The 19,549-nt window shown below is 39.7% G+C and overlaps 1 protein-coding gene across 1 annotated transcript; it reads right to left on the bottom strand.

Moving 5' to 3' along the window:
- Positions 1-1,514: 1,514 nt before the first annotated feature.
- Positions 1,515-19,190, bottom strand: LOC116947634 (ATP-citrate synthase-like). Its single transcript, XM_032963611.2, has 28 exons — positions 18,964-19,190; positions 16,975-17,136; positions 13,684-13,806; positions 13,330-13,392; positions 12,639-12,829; positions 11,939-12,018; positions 11,590-11,720; positions 11,315-11,433; positions 10,972-11,108; positions 10,702-10,763; positions 10,387-10,504; positions 9,929-10,083; positions 8,699-8,804; positions 8,246-8,387; positions 7,766-7,934; positions 7,516-7,620; positions 7,198-7,394; positions 6,960-7,041; positions 6,760-6,870; positions 6,408-6,535; positions 5,965-6,058; positions 5,657-5,811; positions 5,037-5,187; positions 4,322-4,465; positions 3,976-4,089; positions 3,573-3,655; positions 3,381-3,457; positions 1,515-3,190 (listed from the first exon to the last, which is right to left on the bottom strand). Exons 2-28 carry the CDS (start codon positions 17,131-17,133, stop codon positions 3,096-3,098), a joined length of 3,291 nt encoding a protein of 1,096 aa, XP_032819502.1. The 5' UTR covers positions 17,134-17,136; positions 18,964-19,190; the 3' UTR covers positions 1,515-3,095.
- Positions 19,191-19,549: the final 359 nt, after the last annotated feature.

Here is a 19,549-nt window from a genome sequence, read left to right as displayed (position 1 = left end):
TTATCAGGTGTATGGTTCTTAAATGTTTCTCTCTAAACAGATTAGGCCTCCACAATCTTCACAAACGATGCTGCTAGTTGGAGGTACAGGGCGACAACAAACGAAAAACAAAAAGCAGTTCTAAAAAAAGGAGTTTCAATCTAGATTTAAAAGTGCATAGCTTGAGTGGCTTCCAAATATTGCAAGAGCATTCCAAAAGGCTGCAGAAGTGCTTCTGAAAGCACACGATGTAGTGACCGTCTGTGTTCGATGGTTAGCCCAAAGCCACTGCGTGGATGACCAGAATTTGCGAGGATGACCAATTGAATAGTTACAATGATGCCAAAATCAAATTAAATCACACGAGAGTGGAAACTGACCAAGTAATTAAAACTATTAAAATACCGTACATTGCGGGAGTAACTGATAAACTCGCCAGATATTGGGAAAAACAAAACATCTGAGTCAGATTTGGCATGGGACAAAATACAAAAACTATTACCTGCTATTAAAGATGTATTACCGAAGATATCAACAGGTGTGTATCGGATTAATTGCACTTGTGGCAAATGCTATGTTGGGCTGACACGAGACTAAAATAACACCAAAGGATTATTAAATACTGTACTCCCAAATACAATTGTCGGCAGTGGCAGAACATGCGTGCCAACAAGGACACTCAATTGACTTTGATAAAGTTGAAGTTCTGTGCAAAACTAGTTACTACTGACCAATACTAATTAGATAATCTATCGAAATTGAGATTTGTTTTTTTATACTGTTCGAATAGCTACAGGCTTGGTGCTGATTGGACGCGAATCATCAAATAATACATTGTTAAAATGCATGCTTATACGTTAATGTGGATTACCTGTGCACAAACAATATAACAGGTACTGCTATTTTAGTGCACACAAAAGACAGGAAATACAAGAACAATGTGCATGCATAATGTGAATACTCCAACTGGTAATGGATACCCATTGTACAGTATATGCATTCATTAATCCCCCCCCCCCCTTTGCACGTGAAGGGCTCACAAGTGACGTCATCAAATAGATTCCTGAGGAACTAAACAGGATCTCTCCACAAATCTGGCTGTCCGCCTGATGCTAGTTGCAATTACTGGCAAAACGTCGTACTCAGGTTGTAAATGTTGTGGATTTGCCCTCCAACACACCGGTGTGCTGTACGAGCAACGAATTGGCATGTTCTGTGTACGTAAAAACATAATTGGCCTTACGGGTGGTGGTGGGTTTAACGACATTTATATTTACACGATCTAACCCAAAAAACACATTATGGGTATTGTGGTTCATTTGTGGCAAGGACTTTGTGTGTAATGAGTGCGACCTTATAATGCATACTTGTAAAGTATTGTAAACGGTTGCGATTCAAGTGGGTTATGAACGAGTGTACATTGTCGGGATAATTGTTCACACGCCAGTTATTTTTGGCAGCTAAACATGTTAGGTGTTTTATGAACATTGTACAAAGCCACAACAAAGTACAAAACACGCATAGATCGACAGGAATGGCTGTATTTGACAGGCGCAACTGAATTTATTCTTTAAAATTTTTAAACACACCCTACAGCAAAATAAGAACGTATTTGAATGTAGCAAACATACAATTCCAATGTTTACTGCCCTTGTAATGAATAAAAAAAACAAATGCATGGTAACTTTTTCATAAGATAGAAATACTTAAAAACTAAAATTATTAAGATTGTCAATAAGACAGCAGCCAAAACGTCACAAAAGATCACCAATTATCATAAATCATTAGCGCTGCATTCAGGTTATTTTCATTATCTTTGGAACTATTCAGAGGCCAACACAAGTTTCCACATTTGAGTACAATTTGTTTATTCTAACTTTTTTTAAGTTCTGTACATAGTCCATTGTCTAGAATGTCTTGGGCATCATGTTGCCCAGCAAAGTATTTGAGCATTCACAGCTTTTCACCTAAGCTGAACCTCAACTTAAAAAAATATCATACCCCCACAAAGTTAACATAACATAGTTTCATTGAAATGTCCAAAAATATCCTAATAGATCATTATTTTATACCCTCTAAGTATCTTGCCAGTAAATTTCAAATTTCGCAATGTTGCAACTACAAGCTGAATGTATTTTAAATCAGTGATGTAGCAAATATCACATACGTAAGTCAGGTAGTCAACTGATCACTATGGAATATAGTACTTTGGAGAATGGGTTTGTGACATTTGAACCTTATGGCGGGACCCCGGGGTCCCGAATAAACGGAAGTCTAAATCGTAATTCATTTTTGGCGACTGCGTTCCACTGTGCACATAAACGCCGCGACCCACCAGAAATCAATCCTCTCGTTCTTCACCAAGCACCCGTTGTTGCCAAAATTGCTGTAGTCATAAACAAAACTTTGAAACTTTGATTAGCGCATCGTGGAGAGCTGGTCGAGAGGAATAGATTGCCGTACCTTTTGCCTTCAACAGACATAAAATGAGGTCGCAACGTAGTTTATGCGAGAGCCGGGGGCTTATGGGACCCCGGGGTCCCGCCATAAGGTTCATTTGGCTGTGTGTAGCATTATCTACGGCACTATAAAAAAACATTGGTTTATTATCATTTAACATTGCTATATTAAAAGGAATGTTTTCTAACCCCTGCAAGTTAGCTAATGCATCGTCTACTATCCACATTTGCTAATCTAAAGACATCAGTTTTGACCACGAAACATGAGTCTTAGAGTGTTTTAACAATTATACTATTAACTAATAGAAAGTGCAAAAAAGTAAAGCACAAGTGATGGAAACATAAGAAACCCAGCTTGATATACTGTAGGTAGTCTAATATGGAGCATTTTCAGTAAAACAATGAGTAAATACTGAGGATACTTGCATACTTAAAAGCATTTTTGTATATTCCTCATCACGTTCGCCAGCTGTATACACCATGCACAATTGCAAATAATGAACACTCAATGCACGCCAAGACATTAGACCAGTAAATGAGTGAAAAACTTAATAAAATTACTTCACATCCATAAACTATAAATACTTTCCAAAACTACTCAATAAAATCATTACTTTGAGTTTAAGACCCTGATTGCAGCATGGCAATAAGTTGGATTCACATGGTCATGTGCTCAGGCAGGACGTAGGAGATGTCATCCCATGGGTGGCGATAGAGACCCTGCTTCAGACGCTTCTGGTCCAGAAAATGCCCTGTGTAGTAAACACAAAGTGAAGCTTTGTTGGTGAAATCACACCCAGGCAGAGGCAAAACACAAATATACATTTGCACAATTATTTAAGTTTAACGAGCAAACTAGAGTGCCGTTTAAGCGCGATTGGGACACATTTTGAATTGTAACTATAAATGTGCAAGATATGAAAAAACCTAAACTCAAGTTACCAATAAAGCCCATGCTTCTACCCAAGACGAAGATTCCATTGAGTGCTCCGATCTCCACATACTCATCCGCCTCCTCCCTGAAATCACAACAATATTCAAATTTACAAAGAATACAGCGAAGGGAAACCAGACATGACAACGAAGTCAATAATCACAATAAACAATCTGAAATAAACTGTCAGAGCAGGTTACCTTGTGAAGCTTCCACAGCTCCTCAGCAAATCAACAAACACCACACCAATCAGGCCATCCACATTCAGGATCAAGTTGGGTTTCTAAATTGGATGATACAGATGCACAGTTGTAAAGATCTTGCAGTGATAACAAACCCAGTGAAGTAATAGGGAAGACAAACAAGGTAGAAGCTAATATTTTCCAACCAGCCAGCTTGCATCAAATCAAAAGCTACTTTTATGAAGATACATTAACTTTCATTTGTTTTGTTGGAGACATAAGAGTGTTGTACAATATAAGATGCATCTGAGCGGGCTTTCAATCAGTTTTAAGGAATACAAATTGAAATAAACAAAACGTGAAATACAAATAAATGTAGCAGATACCAACTGTAATGACGTTATTATCATCTCGTTCACACCTTGGATGTGGTGATCTTCTCCACCTCCAGGGCATAGTCTAGCAGTGGTGTTGTCGGGAATTTTTGTTGCGCATACTCCTTCAAGATCTGTACCCGCACGTCTGGATTGTTAATCTGTGGGTGCGCACAAAGGTTCATATTATTAAACTGACCATTGTTAGTGCCAAAATTGTCATTATTTATACAAGTGGCATTTACATTTCAAACCCACCAACAGTGCAAAAATAAATTCGCACCATGTTCATGATCATCATATTCACACTATTAATTATACATAAAAGCACTTAGCAAGTAGTAATGATAATTGTGTAATATTTCTGCTTTTGTTGCACCTGCCACTACTTACAGACTTGACACGGTGGCCAATCCCCATGATGAGCTTTCCTTCCTTTTTCATCTTATTAACAAAGTCCATGGGGATCTGACCGCTGTCAAATGCATGGCTGAACTGTTTAGCTGCTGCATCCAGAGCTCCTCCAAAACGATCACCCTGTTTGCAGGGGAAAAAAATCAAACAGACCAAATGTTATATTTTAATGCATGGACATATTTTTAAGTGAAAACATTAAAGCAGTTCATAAATTAGACACATAATTCTCCCACCACTTAACATACTCTTTTATGAACCAGTGTAAATAGACCCGAGTATGAGGGCAGAAGGAGTAGAGGGAGACAGAAGGTGAGATGGAAGGATGTGAAATGAGATTTGAAGACGGTGGATGTGTTTAGAGAAGAGGCACGGAATAGAAATGTGTGGAGATATAAAATTAGAGCAGCCGTGGCCATGCAATAAAGACTTTCGGCTTATAGTCCATGAGCTGAGAGCAGATATTTCACTTGCCGGTACCACTTGAGGTGGCCTAACTTTAGTGGTTCCAGTTTTAGTGTGGCAAATGACAGTGAATTATGTGCTAAACATTTAAAATGTGTGGGTTATCAAGTAATTAACTATTAGCCGTATAAATAAATTGGTACTACTAAAGATGTAGTTGCCATTTTGGTTCTGGCTCAGTCTATTATAAGGTGGTATGAAGAGGCAGCTCTGCTGTGAAGGGTCTCACAATGGTGAGCAGCCCGGAGGTGAGGCTGGAGACCAGGTCCTTGCCTGCGCGAGCACACACGATTGTGTTGTGAGCGCCCGACACAGCAGGGCCGTGATCAGCCGTCACCATGAGACACATCTCAATGAACTTGCTGGCGTATTTGGGCAAGCTGCACACGGAAGCATAAGCAACATTATTTTCCTTCCAAGCATTGCATATCCTAGAATAATTATGCTTTACGTTTAATGTCTTATTTCACGGAAACGTCAAGAGAAACAAATGTAATTACGTATGGGAATAATTTAATTAAATACAAAATTTACTAAGATGTTAAAAGTCAAATGTCACCACTTCTTACCAAACAGCGCCCTTTACTGGTAGCTAATATATATGCATGCAACTTTATTTAAAACGTCTAGTGATGAAAATTTTAAAGACAGGGTATGTAACGCTGGCATTGCTACAATGCGCATACTTGTACGACGGTATAGCGCTGATAATATTATGAAAATAAGCACAATTAAAATTAGTAAAAGTCTAGTGATGAAAACATTTGGTACCATAGGTTTCCTTTGCAAGGGTAGGAAAAAAACTGTTGCTATACAGTCGACAAGGAAATAACATCTCGTGAAGCATACCTGCGCTGGAACCAAAGTAGGCCGAGCACCCCACCCAGGCCAATATCCTCCTTGAACACCTCCGTGATGGGCATGCCCGCATAGACCAACTCCTGGCCACGCTCATCGCAGATGCTTGTCATGAAGGATGCTGGCTTGCGGATGAGGCCCAGCTCCTGCGTAAATATACAATTGTAAAAACAGCCTCAATAATTTGTTTACCTGTAAACGGCTTCATGACCCTGGTTTAAATTTCTAAATTTATTTGTATCATACAGTAATTGCAGGATATCTGAACAGCTGGACATAAGCTGGGAATGCACACGCACCCTGGCCCAGGAGTAATCCATGGGTACAGTTGGAGGAGGCACTTCGGGTGCTGGGACGATCACTCCTTGCTGTACAAGGTCATCATACACAGCCCTAACAGCACAAAGCATTCATGTTAGCGTTGAACATATACAAACATTTCACTTGAAATGTTTTATTCTACATTGACAATAAGCTATTAATTTTAATATCATAAAACGCCTTTTGGCGTCCTCTGGTCTAACACCGTTTTGAGACGAAGAAAGCCGTCTCTGGTGTGGACCAATCAGTTTCAAAGAATGTATATATTATCAGAGTGTTTTTTGTTTGCATTCTGACCACAAGTATCGTGGTTAATGCAGACATGATTCCTTGCAAAAGGTTTCAGTTTGGTGTTTTAACATCTTAACACCTGTTTGTTACCAGAAAAAAGGGGAAAACCTATTCTCATCATAAAACTTGCTTTATTTTATCTCCCAGTTCATCAAAGTTATTTGGGACATAAGCCCCCGCTTCAGTCAAAGCTGCGTTCTTGGCGACAGCAGTCTCAGAGTCTTGATTGGCACAGGCACCTGCGTGGCCAAACTGGACCTGGGCACAATAGGAAATTCCAAAAACACAAACACCAAGTCAGAAAATACACTAAAAAGGCATAGAAATATTTCGTACAATTATTGTAAACAACCAAAGATTTTTTTATATGTATCCATTTTATTTTATCTCATATGTATATAATATCCCAATAAAAATTTATTTTACTGTGCGTTTATTACAATTAAATATTTTGATATAAAATGTTTGAGTTATTTAATTACTTCAGATGTAAACATCGTGGCACAGGTTCCAATGCACCACGCCACCACAGGTTTAGTCACACGGCCTTCCTTGATGTCCTGGCAAATCTTGTACTCCTCTGTGCCCCCCACCTGCCGTACAATAAACACATGCGATGAATATAGCAACCCAATTATGCTATTAATTAATAAAATTAGATCAGAATAAAAATTTGATGTACCTCCCCCAGCAAGACGATCATCTTTACTTCAGGAGTGTCTTGATATCGGAGCACATGCTCAAGGAATGTGGAGCCAGGGTATCTGCAGTAATAAATTATTCATGTATAAAACAGGCTCAAATGTAAATGTGAGTTAAACCAGCTGTACTGGTCACAATTCTAAAAGCTGCATCACAACACAAAAAAAATCCCCGTTACCCCTCTAGGAACATGGTGAGAAAGGCTATAATTTTCACACCTGTCCCCACCGATCGCCACACCCTCGTACACGCCGTCTGTTGTGCGCGAGATAATGTTGTTGAGCTCGTTTGACATTCCGCCGGAGCGAGACACGTATGCCACACTGCCCGGGCGGTACAGCTTGGAGGCTAGGATGTTGTCCAGCATGCCACCCGTGTTCCCGATCTTAAAGCAGCCTGGCTTGATCCCACCAACCTGGAAACATAACATTCAATGAAGTATGCAAAGTCAGTAAAATATGTTATGAAGACATTTAGGAATAACGTGTAAATAACAGTTGATAAACAGCAGTGCTAAATAGGCGCACGTCGTTTACCGTGGCTGGTCCGATGATGGTGACGCCCTTCTCATCCGCCATTTTTATCAGCTTCCGAGTGAGGGCCTCTGGAATACCTTCGGCAATAATTGCAATCGTGTGAATCTGCACACAAATGACAAGAGTGCACAACACAACGAGACATAAAATAGTGCTTTTCAAAATTGAATTAAAAGAGCTTATTAAATGTTTAACTCCAACTTCACAATTTCCAATCAAAGTAATGAATACTCGAAAATGAGATATGCACCTGTGGAAAGCCCAACGTTTCCACCGTGCTGTCATAGGCAGAGCGCAGAGAAGCAAAGCTGATGAGAACGTCCACATCGGAATGCTTCTTCATAGCCTCAGCCATGCTCTTGTAGACTGGAATCAGGATCTCCTTATGGCCCCAGTAGAACTTCTGCTTATGGTCACCACTGCTCACAATATAAAAAGTCAAAGTAACAAGATAATATCTCTTGGCTGCAAAAGGTAGTAAGACTAAAAGAGAATACAGATCTAAGCAGTTGCCTCAAACTGTCAGGCTTATTTAAGGATTCCATTTTGAGTACAAATCATCGGTCATGTGTGATTAACCAAGTTTAAAAAAATATAAAAAGAGTGAGTTTGTGCGCAAATGCAAGGTCCTGTTTCAAAACGTTTCATTTTATTTGCCATTTTGTCAGCATATTTATTTTAAGGCAACTAAACCTGTTGGGAAATGTATTGATGCTTGCTGTTTACTCACGTGAAAGGGTAGACCATGGCAGCAACAGAGGGCTCCTCACGGGAGCACACATAGTCAAAGTCCAGCATGCCTTGCACAGCACGTGTCTGCATCCCCCAGATTATGGACTTGGTATGATTCCCAAACAGTTTTGTCAGTTTACCTGTGAAAAACGAAGTGAAAATTATACATACAGATCATACATTTTTGGAATTAATATATAAAAACATTTCATCTGTCAAGAACATATACACTTACTAAAACCTTAATTATGTTTACACCTATGGAAGTTAATGTCCTATTAATATAAGCAAAAGCTTGTTTATTGATGGTTTGATGCGACATATTCACAAAATTGCAAGCCCAAATTATGAAAAAGCAGAACCTAGCATTATATTCACATTTAATTGTGGCATGGCACACACATTGCTCTAAATACGAAGTTTACAATAGTCATTTTGAGAAGTAACTCACGAGGAGTGGCTGCCCCAGGGTGCTCCCCAGACATGCACCTGTGCCTGCGGCCCTGGCTCCTGTTACCCTCCGAAACAGAGCCCTTTCGACTCGCAGCAGGTGTATTCTGTGGATGGATGAAAATCATATGGATTGTCTACATGACCAATACGCGGTCTCGCCATGACCCATACGCGGTTTCTACATAAACCATACGCAGTCTGAAATGCCAACATTGCAAAAGACTCAACTTGGCCTGTGCTCACTTTGTACTGAGCACTATCATTTTACACATTTGCCATGAAATCTGAGTTAAGATATTTGTCAACAAGGGAGACAATCATAATGGTATTTATTCAATAATTAAATATTCCTTGTTTTCCTACATTTATAGCAACATATCATATTACAGTGATAATTGAAATACTTGTGATGTTAGCAAATAACCAAAACTTGACATTTATATGAATTCATGGATTGCACATTTTACAAGAGGCTTACATATCTAAAGTGTACAGTATCTATAGCTTAAGCAACATTAATTATTTAGTTGAGTTATCATCAACTTCAATGTAAACAACCTACAGAATCTATTAATGTTAATACATAATTAGGACCTGATTTACTTGTTGGAAAAAAATGTGCATCGCCAAAAATGTGGCTGATTGCCATGGTAGTATGCGTCAGATTTTTTTCATTGGTATTGGCACGTGTTGCCAATTTTTTGACATCTCATTATCGCTTTTGAACTTGAAATATTGCTATATTGCATAACTCTATGGTCACAGTGAATAAATATTCTACACTGACAAGCAACAAAGATAATTGCTATGAAATACGAACCTAAATCCAGCCATGGAGACAGATGAATACATAAATAGCATTCATCTTGTGACACTTTTTTTGTTTAAGTCACAGATTACTATTTGATGAAACATCATTGCCCACATCATCGATGTAGCACATTAGAAACTAAATTTCTTAACAGTGCGCACATCAACTCACAGAAAACACACTTGCTCGGAGATGTGAATGTAGCTAAAATGCAAAAAACATCAATTGGAATTATCCAATGCCATCACAGGTATACCAAAAATTTGGAACGAGAACTTTGGTTAATTTTTAGATTGCTACTTTCCTGTATTGGATCAACTGTAATAACATTTCTGATTGTAGATAATAATATTCATAGAAGATACAATTTTAAGCATTCAAAATGTAAGAATAAAAATTGCATGTGTTGAGTCTCACTGCGGATTGCGTGCTAGCATTCAGGAGAAAGTTGGCAGTGTGAGCCTCCGCTGGCGTGGTGTCCGGGATGGGCCGCAGCCCCAGCGCCATTCCCACTATGGCCGTCATGTGCGTCTCCGTGCCGAACACATGGATTGGAATGCCTGTTGTCTGACCTGTTGGTGATATGCATATAGCCTTACAAAAATCAAATAACTCAGTGCAATGCATTTAATTTACTCATTGGATTTTGTTTTTAAATAGTTTTGCTTTTTAATGTTAATAATTCTGGAATTTAGGATCAGGATTATTTGTGGTTCAGCAAAGATGTCTGGTAATTTTATTTATACAGTAAACCATTGTTAATTCAACACATATGGGGCTCTGTCCTTGCCGAATTATCCAATATCCCGAATTATGTACAATGGTACTCCCCAATGCCTTCTGTATTACTGCATTTTAATTCAAACAAAACTCACCAACTTCGCGCATGACACGAAGGCCCTCTTGGTAGTTGGGGCCTCCACGTCGCACAAAAATGCTCACGCCATTCTCCTTTAGACGAGCCCGGAAATCTTTGATTGCTCGCACAATGCCCTGTCACGTGAGTAAATAGAGTGCAGATTTTTCAAGCGCCACAATGAATTATACATGAATATCACCAAAACCACTAAACAAAACAAATCTAAATTACTTGCATGAAATTAATTTTAATTTTTAAGTTGCAATTATGGTCATTAATCAACTTTGGGATCTGTTTAATTGTAATGTAAAATATAATGGCAACAACATACTTTGAAGGTTGCAGCGACGTTTGTGAAGTTAGCAATGCCTCCTCCAATGATGAGCACTTTCCCTGAAAGAAAATTAGTCTGATGTAATAGAAGTCACCGTTTGACCTTTTAAGAGCCAGAAAACCAAGGATATTTTCACAAAAATGTTAAATAAGGCCTCTGATTGATAAGATGAATATAAACAATTCACATTATTCTGGTAATGTATCCTATAGACCTAGCATTTACTCCCAGGTAGCAAAATGCTCTGTACCAGGGATGTGCTCTTACCATCTGCGTGCTTTTCACGAGTCATGAGTGACAGGATGGTTTTGGCATAGTCGTATGTCTGCTGCTCGCTGGGTGCACCAGAGTACTCTCCATAATTAGCAAGCTCCTCCATTGCACCCAGATCACAGATGGTGTCACTATTTGAATGAGAATAAAATAGAGGAAGGACAGATTCAAATTAAGTGACAAAATATGCATCAATTGTGTAAATTGACATTCAAAAGTACAGCTTGTGACGTTTTGAAATGAAGATTTAAACAAGTTATATTGAAAGCATTCATCAATACGAAATTGTTAAAATTGATATATATATACTTTAAGCAAATTGAACATTTTCAAATACCTGTAGACGACAGATGCCCCTCCACCAGCTACCATGGTCCAGATCCGACCCCTGGGATTTAGGATGGTCAACTTCAGGCTGGCACCACTCTTCGCATCGAGATCAGCGATGTACGCTTCCTATTAACATATAAAACCAGTACTGTGAATACACAATACTTAAAGAAATAACACCGGATAAACAGGGCACACCTGATACAGCATTTATCTGTGAATTTTTATGTGCAATTATTGAGACCAAGAAACAAAATATTCCCGTGTCAGATAGTTTATTACCTCTGGGTAGGCTTCACGGCCGAATGGGGGTGGAAATTTAATATCGCCCCATTTGGCCTTGCAGAGATAGTCTGCTGTGGCATCCAACTTGGCAGCCATATCCAGCACATACACCCCGTCATCTGTTACAACTGCACCACACAAACAACACATCATTGCATTACACCCTGCAGTACACCAGAAACTGATTAAGCTATGCTTCAGTTTAGTACACAACAATTATGGTGATTAATATACTGTCAAAAAGCATGGGGGTAGGTGAGGAGCAAGTCATAAGGTGCTTGGCAAGATGGATGGTGGCAAAGGTAAGCAGGCAGACAAAATTAGACATTGATCGGGTGCACTGTACCGAGTGGATTTATCTCCAGGTAAGTGAAGTATAGGTCTTCAAACAACTTGAAGAGCTCAGTGACAAAACTTGCTAGAACCCTGAAAAAAGTAGACAACTTTAATTACTGCATTTATGAGTGACTAGTATTTTAAAAACATTATTTCAATTACATTAAAACGTGTTTTATTTGAAATAGTTGGTACACATTCTAATACACATCTTTGTTTAAAATATTTTTTTTTATTTAAAAAATATGAAAACGTATCATTGTTCATGTGAGTGTTTACTTAATTATTCACTCAATTACAATAAAAACTCATGATACACATGGATTATGTAATGCTTTCCAACAACATGCGTTTGTCCTTGGAGGAGTTTAATTAGCAATAACTAACTTTTCAAGCTGTGGGACATGATATCAAGTTACATGTGATGACATCATAGCCTTGACTGCCAGGGATAATTTTTTGAGTGCTGTTTTTATCACCAAGTTTATGACGACCCTTCAATCAATTTGGTTAGTTTTCTCTAGAGCAATTGTGCCCATCCACCCCCTACAGACAGATGGATTGACAGACAAGCAGGGTCAGCACTCATGCATTCATGCTTGCAACCTTAGTTGGAAGGCGTTAACAAATCTCCATCAGGAATATTATATATTGTCCATTATCTTGGACAAAGTATATGGACAAAACCAGCCTAGCATTGCTGTACTCACTCTTGGCGGGGACCAGGCACGTTCACCAGAAGCTGCGCCTTCACCTGTTCTTGCGTCAGGCCCTTGTCAATACCCACCAGGAAGCGCAGGGCCTTGGAGTCCACATCCCCCACATCGACCCCTCCCTCGTGGTGGAAGAGCACCACATCACCCTCGCGGGTTGCGTAAATGCACACATAAAACTCTTCCTCCTGCCAGAAACGGTTGGCGGTGAACTCAATGACATCTCATGCAATAAATAATCTACAACTTCAATATTAACTGAAATCCAGTCTGTCACTAAATAACGAAAAGTACATTCAATATTTACAAAGAGTGGAATGTTAAATATGAAAATTGTATTAAGGGCATCTTTACTTATCTAAAATTAACATTAATGTATTTATTTATAAACTAATACACGATGCCTGTAAACGCTGTAATGTGAATAAACATCAGCTTGAGCTGAATTCTTTTTTTTAAATACATTGCATATAAAAACAAGTTTTAGACACAATTTAAACTTTGACATGCATTTTTAATGTTCAGTATTTTTATTCAGTGCACAGTATACAATCTGCTACATGCCAGTGAACCAGGCTATCAACTGCATTAAAATGTTATGGTATATATACTACCCAAATATAAACAGCGAATGAGTTGATATTGCTTGATGACTATCATTTGGAGAAAATTGCTTATTTTATATTACCTGTTTGTGGGGTACAAAAGGTTCAATTATAAAGTTCTTCAATATGCCTGAAGCTGCTTCAACCTGAAACAAAACAATATTAAGAAATGTGATTATTCAGCATTTATGGGTATAAATGAATTGAACAATTCCTTCTGGTAAAACCACTATGATAAAATATCCAATTATCTGTAAGCGGACATTGAAAACTGAGTAAACATAACATCAAAAATAAAATCAATCTGCTATCATATATAGCTAAACCCCAAAAGCTGTGCAAGCACTGATCCTTTACAACATTAATAACCTGCTAATTGTAAACTCAGTTAAATTTCTTCATGATGAATAGCTTAATTTGTGTAAACAAAAACTGACCTGGATCTCCTGACCCATACGCGTTCTAATCCACTCCTGTACACCTTGGAAATCTAAGTTGACACCAATCAGCCCAAGCTTTCCACGGCGCTTAATCAGCTGGTCAGGCTTCACCACCAGCCTCTGGAACAAAAGCAACAAGGATTATACATTTACGCATTTAATAAAAAAGTAACTTACATCCCTTTTGTCAATCCACTGCTGATTGAAGGATTCCTATTCCTTTGTGGTTGTGGTGGCTGTTTAATCACTCTTCACATTGATAAGTGCAGGTTGGTGAAATGTTAAGGGCCCAGGACTGGTTCAGATATCACTTGACACTTACACAAGTTGTTGCCGGAATAAATCTCCGAACGACATAATAGGGAGGATGAATCATTGTGCCACTGATCAGTAATATTCTTAATTTTTCTTTTATACATTTGGGAAATGCGTGGCATTCACTCTTTAATGTGGAGAGATGATCACTGACAGAATAGCCAGAGGACATTCAAATATTGAATACATGTAAAACTAGAACTGTTAAGAATCAACTATTTTTTATTTTATCAGGAAAAGCCCACTGAGCTATATAGCTCTTTTTCAGAAGCGACCTGGCCACAAATTATAGCTCAATGAAGTGGCTTATCGTGTGGAAATGTATTTCAGCCAAATACTCTAAACGCATGTTGATTCTAAATGTGGAGGGAAAAACCAGTGGACCCGGAGAGAAATCTGTGACGACTGGGAGAACATGCAAACTCTAAATATACAGGCGTCAGGGTTGAGTCACATGCTAAATGCTTGCCAACAAGGACATTCAATTGATTTTGATAACGTTGAAGTGTTATGCAGAACTAATTATTACTGGCCAAGACTATATATTCTTGGTTCTTTCGGTAAAGTCACGTAGAAGGGAAACAATAAAATAATAAAAATATAAAACAATAAAATTCTCATGACGTTTCAACTGCAACACAAGCAATCATCATCAGGTGTGAAAACCACAGCAAGAAAATTTGAAAAAAGTGGCGGTTATTTTTAACGTTAGCACCACGGAGAGCGATTTGACAGTTTGTTCAGATGGACGAGTCCATCTATGTTCGGAAAAGATAAGGGGGGAGATGAAAAATAATGGATGCGGTCTGAAAGCCACCGTAAGCGTGAACAATCAATTATGTGGGTAGCCTCATAAACGAATCTCTCATGGTAGCCAGATGGCTTGCAAAGAACCTGTCTTGGAGAAGTCAATGTCATGTGAGCCTACTGAATTATAACAGTGATCTGCCATGGCCGAGGTGTTGGTCCTACCGTGTTTTAGGTCTGCTTTGTGTTCATGAATGCGGTGCGAGACATGTCGTTTGCTTTCTCCAATGTAACTACTACCACAGAGGCAACTTAGTTTGTAGACGCCAGGGTACTGTATGTCCGGAATGACATCTTTTACAGACGGAACCAAATTACGGATTTTATGTAATGTGTTGAATCGGACCTGGATCTTGTGTTTATTCAAGATTTTGGAGATCTTTTTTGTGATCCCCGCAATGTAGGATAAAGTGATGGTTTTGAAAGGCTCCTCAAGAGGGTCCTTCTTCATGGTTGGAGTGATAGCTTTGCGGATTGTGTAGTCGGAGTAACCATTAGCCTTAAGAGCTTGGTGTACGTGCTTGAGTTCACTGGCTATGTGTTCCTGGTCGGATATGCATTGGGCTCTATGGTGCAGAGTCTTGATGAGGGAATTCTTCTGGGATGGATGGTGGTGGGAATCCGGTTTCAGGTAAGCATCCGTATGGGTAGCTTTCCTGTAGACAGAGTGGCTCATTGAACCATCAGGTCTCTTTTTTATTAGGACATCCAAAAAAGGTAGCTTGCCATCTTTTTCGACTTCCATGGTAAATCTGATGGCTGGGTGTATGGAATTGATGTGGTCGAAGAATAGATCTAGAGCAGGCCGGCCATGTGGCCAGATGACAAAAGTGTCGTCCACGTACCTCTTCCATAAGGTTGGGCGTAGAGTGGCAGTCTGGATAGCATCAGTCTCTGAAAATGTTGGCTACAACCAGAGATAGGGGGGAGCCCATTGGGATGCCCTCAGTTTGTTTGTAGAAAGTTCCATTCCAAGTGACGTATGTATCGCTCTCCGTGGTGCTAACGTTAAAAATAACCGCCACTTTTTTCAAATTTTCTTGCTGTGATTTTCACACCTGATGATGATTGCTTGTGTTGCAGTCGAAACGTAGTGAGAATTTAATTTTTTTATATTTTTATTATTTTATTGTTTCCCTTCTATGTGACTTTACTGAAAGAACCAAGAATATGAATCCCTGCAGTCACAAAAGCTTTAAATCAAAATTTGGCCAAGACTAGTTAGAGAATCAATCGAAATTGAGAATTCAAATAATTTCAACCACTCTGATAGCTACAGACTCAGTGCAGCCTGGAAGCGTATTAAGTAATACACAAAACATTGCAATTCCTTATAGGTGAGTCACATGGTAAGTGGCTGATCTGATCTATTACATAATTGCATACACCCCCACCCCTGCCTGTGATCTCAAAACGTGATGGGGTTCAACAATGATGACGTCATCCTGCACTATTTAAGACCGGAAGCAGGTGGATGGCTTCACTATTCTCGTAAATCGCCCGAAGATGCTGGATGTAATTTCCAGCGAAACGTCGTACTCAAATTATAAATGTTGTGGATTCACTCTTCAACACACCAGTGGGATATAGTAGTGAACTATTTGTCATTTGTCAACGTGACACTTTTTACTGATTGGCCGTGTCGTGTGGTGGAGGGTTGCGACACATTTATTAATAACGTGATCTAACCCAAAAACCTTTATTATGAATAATACTGGTCGCGAAAGCCTACGTGTTAAATTGCAGGAGGTAGCTGCAGCTTGCAGTGGGCCTTCAACAAGTGGAAGTTTGACCGTGGCTGATGATGATTAATGCAGTTGCCCCGAATGGCCGAAGGGGTCACCCTTAACTGAATGCCTAACGTATGCTGAGCTCAAGGATAAATATGAATTTGATAGATGGATGCTTCGTTACACATCAACAATATTGATCACTACTCATACAACCTGTCCAAAACTCGCATTTACACCCCTGTACATTGAATTAACTAAATATTTCTACATGAAACGTGTTGAAAGTTACATTCCAGTTTGAGCAGAACATTCAAGTCTGTATACTGGTTCAACTGGTCAAACTACCTTCAGCAGAACAATTTAAGTTTTTTCAGAAGCATACCAGTCATAGCTGTGTAACAACATTTTTCAATTAAACTCAGTTTTAGCTTACATGATCAAGTAGCCAGGGATGTTCCTGAGCAAGCCGATCCCAGTCGGTTTCGGAGGTGAGGGTGGCATGACGCGATTTGTTTTGAACGGACACTGCAGCACTCAGGTGTTTGTGCAACAGATATTTTCCAGTCGCCTCACGAACAGCTTTTGCAGACATGACCTGAAGTAAAATACAAAAGCATACCATTTATATTCAGTAATTTCTCAATTTACCTGCATTCTCATGCCAGTTTAATTAAACTCAAAGCCTTGTCATTCCTCACAAACAAAGCAAGAAATCACATTATTAATCATATAAGCCTTTATAATTATCAGTGAAAAAAATGCTGACCCTACCGATAAGATAAAATATTTTCTTTTATAGAGAAAACCTTATTATGTACCTACAATTGTATTACGAAAACGTTGTTTTACAGCTACTTCTTAAAACCAAATGAACAAGTTGCCAAGGCAATAATCAGTTTTTCGCCATTTAAAAGCTGCACGTATTTTAATGTAGAAACGTTTGACACCATTACAATACAGAAGTGCAAATTACTCATTGCAAAAGGACACTACTGTCAAATACAAATTACCAAAATACAATGTTCTGAGCAATTAAGTAAAATAAAAATAGATATAATTGTATGTAGTCACACTACTCGCATTAAAGTTTATAAATGAACCTGTTTGTGGGACCTGACAGAAAAACATAAGACATTAAATTTACGGGTCACAATGTCTTATTGTGCACGCATTCCATGAAATTAACTGCAAGTGAACTGTACTATACAGGCAGAAAAAAAAACTGGTTTTAAATAACTTCCTGCCATGAATTTATAACAAGCGTGACCAAGTGTCTGTAAAGCCCCTCCGATAAGGGTCTTGCTTAGCTTCCGAGATTTGACGCTGTTGGCCACGTTTCATGTGCTTTGGCCATAGGCTCAAGTACACAATAACACACTTGTTAACTCTGTATATGGGATGTTAACAATATACCCCATCCTACGTGTAAATGTGACGATTTACGCACTTTCATCACCAAAACCCTGGGGAAAATACCACATTTAAACCAAACCGAAATTATGCGTGGAGTCAGTGAAAAATGTATTGCGTTTTAAGAGGAGCCTAGCATTGGTATTTCAATGCAGCACAGTACAACTTGCAAGTGCAGTCTCTGACTTTGAATATGGGTTGTGATTAATCAATTGTAATGGGCCCAGTGTCATCCGTCACCAGACTCAGCACATGTAATAGGATCAGAAGCACGTGGCTAGCCCAATGCCAGTGCTGACAAAATTAATGTACAAAAGAGAATCTGACATTACACTATTAAAAGTAGTTGACATTTTATTGAACAGTGCAACATGACCATCATTCATTTCCAGTCTATTTAGGGCAGCTGGGTCTCATGGTTTGTTGGCATAACGTGGTGACAATTGCAAATTAATGACCATTAGTTAATGAGCAATTGATGCTGCTGTATGCCATAACGGTAAAGTACAGTCGCGGCCACAGCAATGTGGAGTGAGCCGACCACATCTACTCACGAGTCGTCCAAATGACTGCAGTTTATTCACATCAGTGACTTCCTTACATCACAAACTACGTGTTATACCGTACACAAACGGCCTCAGCGATTAGCAGATGGGGTTCATCACGCATCGTCTGATGAAACCCTGCTAGATAGTGTGTTGTGGAGAGTAATGCAGTTCTTCTTAGTGCTATTATACTGTACATCAATTAAGTCTACTGTATCATAATTCAGAATGGGCCCAAGCCTTCAAATCGTCAGCCGAGTCTCTCGGGACAAACCTCAACTCTCACCATCACCGACAGACGTAGCGACTCATAACATATACATATCTGTGATTATAACCCAAATAATGACTAAATAAAGACATATCCTCCGATGAACAGCACTGACATGTTTTAGAAATATAACCAGCAAAGTCACTGTGCGACAATTGTGCAAACCGCTGCTAAGTAAGCGTGACGCGGAACTTACCGTAGAGGCTTAAAACAATCGCGAAAAACACGAGGATAAAAACAACCACCCAATTACGGCTAAAATGTTCCTGTTGTTGCTGCTGCTGCTGCTGTCGTGAAGTAGCGTTCGATATTCGCCTGAGACGCCGTTGATTGCGCTGTTGTACCGAGGAACGTTTTCCTGCCCCGGACCTTACTCACGCCGCAATGAATGAAGTGGGGTCCCGCGAGGGGGGGCGGGGCCAAGAAGAGAGGCGGGGCGGGGCACAATGGGCGTGGCTTCGCGGCAAGGAAGGGGGCGTGGTTAAATCGGTCGTGGGGCGAGGCGGGCTGCGTTGGGTGGGGGGCTGCGTTGGGTGGGGGGCTGCGTGCCCAGGCCACAGCATGCCCCACAAAGCAGCTTCTGTTTGGCCGGATAGAGGGGGGCCAAACGACACGGGCTGGAGAAGAGACGGACTTGATGCGGTACGGGAGGATGTGGAGCTGAGTGGACTTGTCGAAAGGCTTGGTACCAGCGGCCTCTATGGGAGGGCAGTTTTTGAGGCAGACGTGAGGGGACGCCCTACTGGGCAGTCGGTGGCAGTAGCCCCTCCAACAACGGACGG

The sequence above is a fragment of the Petromyzon marinus genome, chromosome 2 (genome assembly GCF_048934315.1).
Source record: "Petromyzon marinus isolate PM22_M1 ecotype Great Lakes invasive population chromosome 2, UKy_Petmar_22M1.pri1.0, whole genome shotgun sequence".
Lineage (NCBI taxonomy): Eukaryota > Metazoa > Chordata > Hyperoartia > Petromyzontiformes > Petromyzontidae > Petromyzon > Petromyzon marinus.
The sequence above is the reverse complement of the archived record's forward strand: the minus strand, read 5'-3'. Positions and strand labels throughout refer to the sequence as shown.

Bases quoted from the DNA above. Each gene is read 5' to 3' on its own strand.
- LOC116947634 (XM_032963611.2), bottom strand. From the start codon at position 17,133: ATGTCTGCAAAAGCTGTTCGTGAGGCGACTGGAAAATATCTGTTGCAC. The intron at 11,434-11,589 runs GTAATAAACTAT...ATATGTTAATAG, and splicing joins GCCGTGAAGCCTACCCAGAG to GAAGCGTACATCGCTGATCT. The intron at 10,764-10,971 runs GTAAGAGCACAT...ATTTTCTTTCAG, and splicing joins TCGTGAAAAGCACGCAGATG to GGAAAGTGCTCATCATTGGA.